General features: G+C 43.9%; 1 protein-coding gene across 1 annotated transcript in view; it reads left to right on the forward strand.

The window, feature by feature from the left end:
• Dock2 (dedicator of cytokinesis 2) overlaps nt 1-12,243 on the forward strand; it is a 260,786-nt gene that overhangs the window by 184,894 nt on the left and 63,649 nt on the right. The window contains exon 7 of the mRNA XM_008850736.1: nt 8,128-8,276. Coding sequence (XP_008848958.1) covers nt 8,128-8,276 — 149 coding nt within the window. The remainder of the gene's footprint in view (nt 1-8,127; nt 8,277-12,243) is intronic.

Here is a 12,243-nt window from a genome sequence, read left to right on the forward strand (position 1 = left end):
AATCCAATGAACATAGCATATCACTGTTCATAGTCCTTGCCCCTCTTTCTTTCTGGAAAATGATGCAATGCCTGGAGGGGCAGCAGCTGTCTTGATGCCATAAGGACAAATGTCACATGTTGAGCCAGGCGTGGTGGCTCACGCATTTAATTTCAGCACTGGGAGGCAGAGGTAGCTGGATCTCTGTGAGTCTAGCCCAGCCTGGTCTCCATTAGTAAATCCAAGCCAGCTGTGGCTACTGGGAGACTTTGTCTCAAAAAGACCAAGATAAGTAAAATAAATAAATAAATAAATAAATAAATAAATAAATAAATTAAATAAATAAATAAATAAATAAATAAATATATGCTGAAGATGAAGGAGCCCAGAGCTGACCATCTTCTGACTTCTTGTTAAAGAAACTGAAAACTTTGGGCTAGCCGTGATAGTAGGATTTTTCTTACACCTCTTAACTAATAAATAATCAAAATCAGCCCTCTGATTTTATTGGTAATGTAGCTGAGTAGGTTCAGAGAAAAACACAGACATACCCAAGGTCAACAAACAAATAGTTGTCTGAACTGAGATTAAAAACAATTTGTCTTTGGACCCCAAGTCTAATGTTCTTAAGAAACCTTTTTTCCCCAAAGAGTTTACATTTTCAGAGGATGTAAAATAGTCAACTAACTATGTTTTTCAGAGACTACTAATAATGAGTAAATCACCATGCATTATGGTTTTTAAAATTTTACTTTACTGCCAGAAGCAATCAGGGCATCATCATGAACATCATCATCATCATCATCTTATTAGGAAAGTCTACAGCAGCCATGTGATTATAAGAGAGCTAATTGCAAGGCTCTGATCTCAGTCTTGAAGGTTAGTTAACATTCTTCTGGAGAGAGTCTAAAGAGGTGTGTGTGTGTGTTGGTTTGGGAGGGGAGGCATGTGCAGGGAGGTCTTGGTGAGGAGAACAGCATGTATGGAGGGCTCAGCTACTGAGGGATTTGTGTCATTTGTGTTTTGGATCCTGGGACAATGCCAGTAGTACAGCATCTGAACATTTGATCTCTGCTTGGTATGAAGCAATGCTAATTTTGCTAAAATGACTTTGTACTTAGCCCTCTGACAGTCCTTTGGTTTAGTGGCAGGCTGCTGTTTTAATAATCATTTAGAAGAAAGACAGTTGCTCCTTTGGCCACATGTATGGGGAGGCCACTCCTGGCAGACCTAGGGGAATAATGGAGCTGTTTCTCTAAGCTCCAGAGAATGATAGAAAGATTGTAGAACAAGAAGGCATGGTTTATACACTGCCAGGAACAGCCTACTCTTTAGTTGGAGAAAGTAGGAATACTGTTGTTTGAAGTGGAATTGGTAGCGTAGACCCAGAAGTTCAGAGACATGAAGAAAATGGCCCCTAAAAGGACCAGTGAGTGGATGGTCCACGTCAGGGCTGAGGGAAAGATGCAGAAAAGGCAAGCTTTTCAGGAAAGCAACCAGCTTAATCAAACATCCTTCTTAGGATTGGGAGAGGCTGCTGAGAATAAATATGAAATTAGAGTAAACATCCATCCATCTCCCCAACTACTGCATAGCAAATATTGATCACCATGGTAGGCAGAGTAACAGAAGTTGTGGACTATGTTGCCTTAAATGTGAAAGAATGCTCTTCAAGTGTGATTAAGCTGAGGATCCTCAAGGTGGTGAAGGTATCTTGAATTACCCAAATGGGACCAATGCAATTACAGGGTCTTTGTATGCAGAGAGAGAAACAGAACAGGGGCATGAATGTCAGACATTTGAAGAAGGTACATGACCTGCTGTAAGGATGCAGATGGGAAGCCATAAACCAAGGACTGGAATGATGTAAGAGCCTAGAAGGGATTCTTCTTTGAACTTCTGACCTCAGTTCTGCCCAGTCATGGCGTTTTAGCACAGTGAAACCCATTTTAGACTTCAGACCTCCAAGTATGAGATCGTTTAAGTCATTTAGTCGATGGTGCATTATAGCATTAGTCATGGGAAACCAGAAAAAGCATCTTCTGAATGCCATATTAGTGGGGTTTAAACAGAAAACGGGTTAGCAACACAGTCCCCGACTTCATTGACAGGTGACCATAGCACTGAAAAGTTGAATATTGGTTTCAATTATTTGATTATGGTTTTAAAGATGAAATGACTGTAGAGCAGAGAGTCTGTGAGGATCCTCCCTGGTGAGTGAGGCATGGACCTCTCCAATGAGGAAGAGCTGAAAGCTCTTCTTTCTATAGAACTGTCATGTAGATATAGAACACGAGCTACCTGTCTAATTTTAAATGCTGTGGTGTCCATATTAAGAGACTGTTAAGAAGGGCTGGACATGATAATAATTGCCTGTAATCGCAGCACTAGGGGAATAAGGAGTTCCAAGTTCATGGTCAACTACTTAGGGAGTTTGAGGCCAGCTGCAGCTGCAGGAAACTGGAGGGGGGAGAGAATATTAAAAAGAAACATGAAATTAATTGTAACTACACAAATGTATTTTAATTTATGATAAGGTTGTATGCCCAATAAACTGAAAATATTATAAATGGAAAAATGTATCATATATACCTCACCTAGCTTAGTAACACAGCATACCATGGAGTGTTGGCTGTTTCCCCTCAGAGTGGTAAGCTGGTTAAGACTCTCTGCTGCCCAGCATCAAGGGTGAAGATTGGATTGAATGTCAGTAACCTGAGGAAAGATCCAAATTCAGGATTAAAAGTACAAAATGATAGAGTGCTTGCCTAGCATCTCTGGGTTTAATTCCCAGCATAATAAATAAATAAATAAGTAAATACACAAATACACAAATACATAAATATTCAATGTCATTTCTATGAAATGTATTTTGTTATAGTACTAGTGTAAAGTTGAAAATCTTTAACTGAACCTCTTAAGTCAGGGATGGTATTTTACTTATCATTATATTCCAAAGTATTAGGACTTCAACAGGTAATCAGTATAAAACATTCTTAAGGTTTTTGACTCTTCCTTTGATAATGGGTGAATTTTTTTGTATATTTAGGGTACATATCCCTCTGGATAGCCACACTTCGAGTGCTCATAGCATCTAGGTTGAATCCTGGAGCTCTGGAGAATGTTTAAGAGTTTGATTTCCCTGGCACAAATCGGGTGGGACTCAGAGTGGGAGTGAGGCTGAGGAAAGGAAGGGAGGAGCCTGTGGGACAGGATCCATATGTGAAAACCCAAGGGGGAATGAGCAGGGTACACCAGAACAGGAAGCGGACTATGGAGGGAAGACAGGAGAGGAGCATGGGACAGAGGCACGGAGGTGATATCCAGCCAAATGGATATGCAGAGTCGCATGCTCATCGCACATATATGAGAGCAGACTAGAAAGCATTCAGTGGACCAGAGAACGGTATGGAGGGTCTTAAGTGTCCATCTTGATCTTTCCCAGGTCAACTCTTTGCTCTAAAAGTAAATTAAAAATTAAACAATGAAATAAGCACTCTACAAAGTCTGTAAAAAAAAAAGCCCAGCAACTTTCATAAGGTGGAATGGTATTTTTTCATATTGCCTTTTCTAGAACCTGGTATAGTGCTGAGCCCAAAAGTTTCCTCACCACCACCACCATCATAATTAGTATCAATGCTTACTGAGTTTCCTCACATACCAGACACTGTGTAAGGCCCTGTGTTTCCATTTGTGCTTTTTGAGCTTATTGACTATTCTATCAGGCAGATATTATGTCCAGTTACACAGGGGACTCTGGATGTCCAGAGAGGTTGAATTGCAAACACATTGTTACACAGCCATAGAGTGAGTAGCAGAGGTTGGACATGAACCAGGGTGTCAGCCCCAGAGATTCCACAGGGTCTAGAGGAAAGCAGGACCAGGTATCTCCCAGGTGGCCGGGAGGGAGCTTTTCTAAGCCAAAGATGGAAGAGCAGAAAGCTATGCACTCTTCATTCCCCTGTTGAACTGAACAATATTTTCTTCATGGCCAGCCCAGCTTTATTTCTGGGTCTCTAGGAGGCTTGCCAGATTCTGAAATCTAAGAGCTCATAACTTACCCTTGTCTTTGTACATGTCAGGGCCCATGACAGCTTCTAGTGAACCATGTAGTCTCAACACCATCTGTCCCATATCAGCCTCACAGGGTCAGTGACCTGTCCAGCTTCCTTCTCAGTCAGGTTCCAGAAATTTCCTTCCTTTCCCTTCTTTCTCTACCTCCTAGTGCCCTCAGACCCTTGGTGTTCAATTGTCAGTCTCTCATGAGAGGAGTGAAGGGCATTTCCATTGGATAGGTGAGCACCTGGGGACGGAAACAGGTAGGGCTTCTTTCCATCCGCATGCCTAGGCTTTCCCTGAATTCTTATTACCAGGTCTTTTCCCAAGACCCTGTGCCACATCTGAAGTTATCCTGCTGGCTCACCAGTACTTTAAAAGCCCTTTCTAACTCTTAATCTATTCAGCATCTATTATATAAAAAAACAAAATTTCAAACCAATTCCTTTCCTTGCTTTTCCCTCCATCTATAGCAGCAGGTGTGATTTTTGAATGAGAATGATCTTTTTCCAAATGAGTTTGTATTCAATTAGCTATAAATATGTTCTCTTTGTGAGTCTGTGTGTCTGTGTATACACACACACACACACATACACACACACACACACACATACACACTTGGTTAAACAAAACTTCCAATGTGCTAAATTTCTATTTTTTTGTATAAAGAATAAAATTCCTTTAGGGAACACTGTAAGCCATTGCAATTCCACTGTATTTAAAGATCAGTAACCCTTTCTCCTCTTTCCATATTCTTTCAAATATCTCAACAGACTACAGACAAAACAGGTCAAAAGTAGTTAAAATATCCATGGTCCATGACTTGTCCACCCTTTATTTTAAAGCATTTTAAGTATGTCCTTATTATGCCAATGCTCTCCAGGAGTCTTCAGGCCTTTGTTGCATAAGCAATTTCCCCTTTCCCTGGTAGCTTATCTGACAGTTTCCCATCTTCCTTCTACCTATTAGTGCACTCAACTTTTAATTTTAAAACCCTACTGTGGTTTGAAAAAGACTTAAAGATGGATCTTGAAGGACAAAATCAGAAACCTAGATTAGCAATTGCTATAAACCAGGTAGAAAGTAAGATTTTTTTCCTTTTTTTCTATTCAGGCCAAAGTGAAAACTTGAAGTTCAAGTGTAATCCAAATGCATTGTATAATGGGGCTGATATCCCAGAAAAGCATCTTTCTGTTTCACTCAACTCTCTGCCCAATTTCATCATTTCATTCTCACAACTGAGGATATTCCTAGAATAATACTTTTTTTTACCTGAATTCGAGGAAATACTCCAACATTAAACCTCATTCAGGCTGAATGAAAATTCATTTTATGCCATCTTCCCTCTCTGGACCTTTTCTCTACATTCATCAAAAGGAGCCATGCGGGCTTCACACGAGACCATCTGAGTTTCTAAACCCTCAGGAGCCCTCTGTCCCATGCTGACAGTGAAGGAGACCAGGCTGGCTCTCAGGCTGTGGAGTGTTAGGTTCTGTGACTCGGTGGGTCTCTTCAGGAGAACAAATGCACGAGTATGGAGATGCAAAAATCAAGCAGAGTTTCATTAGGCCAGCTAGCTGGGGCCGACCGTCCTTCCAAGACACGCAGGTCTGGTTGGAGCAATCGTCCCCGAGGCAACTTCAGGTAAAGATTATATAGGCTCCCACAACCGTTACACAAAAGCCCGCACTTATACAACCAATAGTTTCAAAGCAAGCATTTCACAAACCAATAACTTCAAAACAAGAAAAATGTTACAACACCCTTCAGGTGTCTCAATCAGGGAAGGGTGGGTGGTATGTGCCTGACGCAACCCTTCCCTGTTGTGTAAGCAGACATGCCTACGTGACACGACACAGATCAGACAGGTCAGGCTCCGGGGGCTGCAGCACTTGCCCCTATCTCCGGATGCCTGTGTCTCCAGTTGAGTTAATCAGTTACAAGCAGTAAATTCAACCAAGCAGTAAATTCCTCTTTCCCTAACATGGAGCTCAGGAGAGAGAGACAGTTTCAACAGCAGCATTACTGGAATATGCCTGCCCTCCTTCTCCAGGGACTCTGCAGTTTCTGAACACTGCTCTTCGTTCCTCACCTCGGCCATCTTTGAGGGTATTCTGAGACTCAACAGCTGGTCTCTGTGATTCATTCTGAACAAACAGCACAGTGATAATGGCTAAAGATATCTGATGTACTGTGTCATGTGCCTAACATTGACCTAGTGGATCAATAAATAATGAATCACTTATTCTTGTGTGTATGCATATGTGTGTGCATTTGTGTGTAAATACAGGGACACATGTGCCGTGGCATGTGTGCAGAGGTCAGAGGACAACCAGTGTTTATCTTCTCCTTCCTCCCCTTCCACCTTCTTTGAGGTGAAGCTCTGCTGTGTTTTTCCACTGTATCTACCAGGCTAGCTGGCCTGCCAGCTTCTGTGATTCTCCTGTCTCTACCTCCCAACTCTCTGTAGGATTATGGAAGCTTGTGCCACATGTCCAGCTTTTACATGAGTTCTGGGGATTCAAACTCAGATCCTTGTGCTTATGCAGGCAACGTTTTCCTTTTTACCCAGTGAGCCATCTCCCTAGCTCGTGATTTACTTATTCTTTTAAAAAATACTTTATTATTTTTATTTTATGTGTATGATTGTATTGGCTACATGTATATACCAACCCATGTCAATGCCTGCAGAGGTCAGAAGAGGGCATCAGATCTCCTGGAACTGGAGTTAAAGACCATTGTTAGCTGCCATTTGGGTGCTGGGAAACAAACCTAGGTCCTCTGCAAGAGCAGCCCATGCTCTTAACCTCTGAGCCATCTCTCCAGCCCATGAGTCACTTATTCTTGAAAACTATCCTATGACATGAATGCTGTTAGTTACTATCCCAAGTTGTTGAAGAGGATATTTAGGCCCCCAAAATGAGACAAACTTGCCCAACATTACAGCTAGTTAATAGGGTTCAGTTTATAACTTCAGGTAATCTTACTCCATAATTAGTACCCTTGGTTGTGTCCTTGCCATGGGGTGTTCATTATCTCTGGTCCTGTGCCAAGTGCACAGAGACATATTTTCATATGATCTGCTCAATAGATGAGTTTGTTCTCCATTTTTGTGAGACCTATATCCAAGTCACTCAGTTAATGAGTAGAGACTCTAGGCAAAGTTCTTGCCTTGTTGGACAGACACAAACTGGGTTTCTGATCTGTTCTCTGCTCAGTGCTGCCTGTCTGTTGAGAACAGGAACAGGTGTCTGCCCTCATGGAGCACTCAGTGAGGGAAGCGGGTGTCAATCAAATGAGTCCATAAGCAAAGACATTTAAAAGAAGGTTGAAAAGGCAGAGGAGAAGGAGCCAGAATAGATATCTGGTCTAGCTTGGGTGGGGAGATGGGATGCAGGGGACTCCTATCCAGGAATATCTGAGCTAAGATGGGAGCCACTCAGGGAAAGCAGGTGGTAAAGCAGAAGGAGTTCTGGGGAGCTGGCAGGGACGAGAGCATCCTCATGCAAGGCCCTGAAGTGGAGGAAGCAAGGCGGCTTCATGGCATTGGAGCCAGGTTGGTGGGACTAGAACCCAGATAGCAAGGGAATGCCCTGCAACCAGACAGAATGAGTTACAAGTTGAGACTCATCTGCTTCAAAATGTTGTTTTAACTTCCCCTATTTCCTAACCATACTTGCAGGTTCTTAGCAGCAAGTTTAGCTTTTCTCACTTCATGAAGCCGTTGTTAGAAGCACTTTATCCAGACCTCAGAAACGTGGTTTGTGATGCAGACAGATATAATTCCAGGCATCCCTGCATACCACCGTCACTAAGTTTCAATTGGGGCTGCTTTTGCGGAGGTGGAAACCTGGTAAACACTGAAGCACTTACGCACACCCACGGTATCAGCCTTTATAACAGCTCTTGCTTGGGATGATGCATGTGCCTCTCAGAGCAGCTAATCAATACCTAATGCTCAAAGCTGCCTGACTGAACTAAGCAACTATGTAAGTGTTAATTGTCATTTTGGCCTTCTTCCTCCTTTCTTCCTTTCCCCAGCTTTTAGGAATAAGGCCTGTTTTATGTGTCTGTGTCCCTCTTCTCTTGCAGGCCAGAACAAAATCTGCTTCATCCCAGGCATGGTGGGCCCTATATTAGAGATGACACTTATCCCCGAGGCTGAGCTCCGGAAAGCCACCATACCAATCTTCTTCGACATGATGCTGTGTGAATATCAAAGGAATGGGGATTTCAAAAAGGTAAAAAATGAGGCCGGAAACTCGTGCAAGCATCCCTAATCCCCAGCCCATTTCCTTATAATGATATCCTCTTTCCATCTGCCTGAGCTTCATTCAGAGGCTCCGAGGTAGGATAGGGGCATTTATTCATATGCTCAGAATGAGCTGGCAGATCAGATTTGGTCAGTATTCTATCACACGTTTATGCTTGAGGCCAAGATGAAAATGTGCTTTCTTACTGTGCATCTGTGCAGTCCCTTTCTCAAGAGTCAGGGAATCTTATTTCCAGCCCTAGTGGCTCCCTAAAGCTGTGTTCCAAGGTGCTACTCTCCTGACACCTCACACTTGCTCCCATCTTTGTCTGGCACCTCATCTTCCTGGATCACTTTGAAGATCTATATTATCTAGAAACAAAACTGGTCCTGTGAGCTAGGTGTCACGTTCAAGCTGAACTTCAAAGTAGACAGTAAATGGAGTTAGAGGCCTGTCACTCTGGAGGGACCAGTTGGGGGGCAGGGCTACTCCAGCACAGCAGTCAGAAGCTGTGGACAGTAAGAGGTTCCTTGGCTAAGTATCTGCATTAGAAATCAGATCCCTTAAAGGAGGAGGACATCAGCAGGGCAAAAATCATTTCCAAAGCTTTGGCAGGGGCAGAAAGTGCCCATTCCCACAATAGGTACCTGCACCATTTCCCTATTTATCATTTCCCTATTTAGGACCATTGGTCTCAAAGTCACAGCAAGGCTGCCTGAGCACTTCCCTTGTGCCCTGCTCCCTTCCCATCTGCCCCGCCTTCTCACTTGGTTTTAACTCTACCTGGCTTCTTTTCCCTACCCCAATGTTTCTGCCTTTCCCTCTACACCCTATCCTACCACCAAATAATCTTCCTTAAAAGGCTTTTGTAGAAGGCAGATTCCACGGTGCCTTTCTTCAGAGTACCTAGATGGCCAGTAGGGCTGTCTCCCTTCCCTGGCTCATTGATTCTGCAGTGCCATGCCTTCTGGCTGGCGTGCCAGGTCTACCCTGTTCTGGCTGGCTGTTGAACTTGTCAGCTGTCCTGTTCATTCTGTCCTTTACCTGACCTGCTCCCCAGCTATCCCTGTAGCTCCCCTAAAATGGCTTTGCCCCAAAGGTGTCCTCCTTCACATGTTTCTTCTGCCTGCCTCTTCCCTACTTGTTCCTTCTAACCTTCAACTTGTCCTACAGGGAACATTCCAGGGACTGTGTCCTTTAAGAGATCTTCACTCCTGTGGCTGTCTTTTTGGAGATCTTCACTCCTGTGGCTGCCTTTTGGTCTATCCCGTGTTCCACACTGCCTCGACCTACACTTGTTTCTGTGCATGTATCAACCTCATCTAACCAGAATGACAGTGGTAACAGTGAGGGGTACTGAGTCTTCACTGTGACAGACATGACCTGTACTGTCCTTACTTTCATGCATGCAGTCTCTTATTATCTCTAGGGTAGGCAACACCATATTCCTGTCTTGCAGATGAAAAAATATGAAGCTTAGAGAGGTGAAACTAGTACAGTAGTTAGTATCTGGACAGGATGGTATCTTGGCGTTTTAGTCAAATAGAAATAAAGCCACACACAGCTCACAAAGTAGCAAAGAAAGCCACTGGATAATACAGATCAAAAGCAAGTGGATAATACAGATCACATACAGTGACAAAGAGTGACAGCAGGCCAGCTGCCTGGAAGTGCTCAGGGAACAGGTTATTGTCTGAGGTTTCCTTTATAGGGTCCAAGGTTTGCTTTTATAGGATCCAGGGTTTGCTTTTTAGGGTCCAGGGGAAGGAGGGGCTGGTTACTAAGAGACATAATTTGGGTGGTGATTGACAGATTTCAGTTATTATAAGCTTTTTTCTACTGCTCATTTCACTTCCCAAGATGTATCTGATTTTAATCATATGCATACCAAATTATGCATAAGCATGAGATGGTAAATAGACATTTTTCCCCAAAGTTCACATGAAGGACAGTTTGTTTTGCTGTACATGTGCCTAAAACCAGTCTAGGCTGGATCAGACCCCTTACCTTCCATACCGAGGTATGTCTGGAAATATATTAGAATGGAAACTATCCACGAAAGGAGAGTTATTGATAGGTATTAAGGGCAAAGAAACATTATATTTTTCAGAATGGAATGTGTGAACTCCTTGGCACAGGTGGGGGGGATGTCTCCAGGTTTTGCTAGGTGCATTGTTAGGAGAGGGGTGTGTATATGTAGTATGTGCAGGTAAGTCTCTCAGGATAGAAGAGGGGTGTATGTACAGCTCAAACCAAGTGGAGTTCCAGATTGCTAAACTGTTCCCTGTGCTTACCTGCCTTAAAAGGCATGCATCTAGAAAGTGGCAGGGCAGAGCCTGTAACACGTGTCACTATGATCCCCAAACCCATGCCCTGACAGATACCGGACATTCAGCCACCAGTATTTTCTAGTAAATGCCAGCTGGAGGAATGAAATCCATTCTCTAGGGCAGGGCCTATTCCAGTGCATCCTGTGGAACAGCAATCCAGCAAGATGTTTGGGGAAAGATTTCCAGTGAAAGACCTTTGGGCACCACTGGGCATTGTAACCCCACTAGAAGAGTCTGGGTATACACTCACCAGGAGTTGACCCACATTGCATGACAAGCAATGTTTAAGTTCTCAAATTTATTTCTGCAAGAAATGTCTATTATACCTACCATTCTTCTGAATCCCACTTTGGAAAGTTGTTCTAAAGGAATGACAGACCAGTTTGCTGTGATGGTACCTATGTAGACACACAATCTACATGGCCAGTGGGGGTCACTGGGAGTGCCTGATCCCAGAAAGACCAGTTTCCCTTCTGCAAGGAGCCTGAGAAGAAATCAGGTAGAGGAGTGCACATGGAGAGAGAGCGCTCCTGACCAGTTGGGTCGGGAACAGGGGGTAACAGCCTGAAGTGAGTGTCTGAAGGCAACTTGGGGTCAACTGCTGTTTAAGGGAGAACAAGTCTGTGATGCTTGGGGATACCTGAAGGCATACAACATCAGATGAAAAGCATCCTGCTTCCCCTCATATCAGTGCCTAAGGCCAACTGGTGTCTTAGAAAAGTGTTCAGAGGAAACCCCCATATACCTGATGGTATACAATGTCCTAAATAAGATCTGGTGACTGATTGAGACCTCATCGTAAGCATGGTCTTCAATTGCTTCTCTTTGCTGCTCCCTTGTCAAAAAAGAGAGCAATCAGGCTGACTAATGGGGCAGCCTGATGGGAGCCCAGCTGGGAGAGGAACTTGCCCAAGTACATGGCTTCGGACTCAGAATAAGTGGTATGGCTATCGAATGTGTCTTGTACAAAGGATGCAGGCGAGGTCCTCATGGCCCTCATGATCCCCAAGCAGCCCTGATGACCAAAACAATAGAAAACTCCAGGTTTAGGATCTGGAACACAGCATCCTCATGTGTAAACTAGCCTATGTGTGTCATACCCAGTCTGAGAGGACAGGAACACAGTGCCTTTCAAGTGATAGAACTCCTCTTCTAAAATGTCTAGAGTTTTCTAGAGGAGCTAGGAGAGCAAGGAGGAAAATAAAACAAGACCATGCCAGTCCATGACAGATTTTCAGAGTTTTTGTAACTCTCTTGCTGTCTGGCCCTTCCACGGGTCGTTCCTTGGTGTCTTTATCTAAAGAGATCCTAGGTAACTCAGGCCTCAAGTGCTAGGAGACTCTGTGCTGCTAACCAGGGACGATGGTTCAACTGGAGAGACAAGGATTGGCTTATTGGGGTGATAACGGGCTGGACAGGGGCAAGAAGATGTTAGACCCTGAGCAGCTCAGCAAGCTGGGGGCTGGAGGAGAGAAAGCCCCTAGGGTGGTTCTCTCTCTCTCTCTCTCTCTCTCTCTCTCTCTCTCTCTCTCTCTCTCTCTCCCTCTCCCTCTCCCCCTCTCTCCCCCCTCTCCTTTTCTCCTCTCCCTCTCCCCCCTCTCCCACCCTCTCCTTCCCTCTTCTCT

The sequence above is a fragment of the Nannospalax galili genome, unplaced genomic scaffold (assembly GCF_000622305.1).
Source record: "Nannospalax galili isolate Female #2095 unplaced genomic scaffold, S.galili_v1.0 scaffold104, whole genome shotgun sequence".
Classification (NCBI taxonomy): Eukaryota; Metazoa; Chordata; class Mammalia; order Rodentia; family Spalacidae; genus Nannospalax; species Nannospalax galili.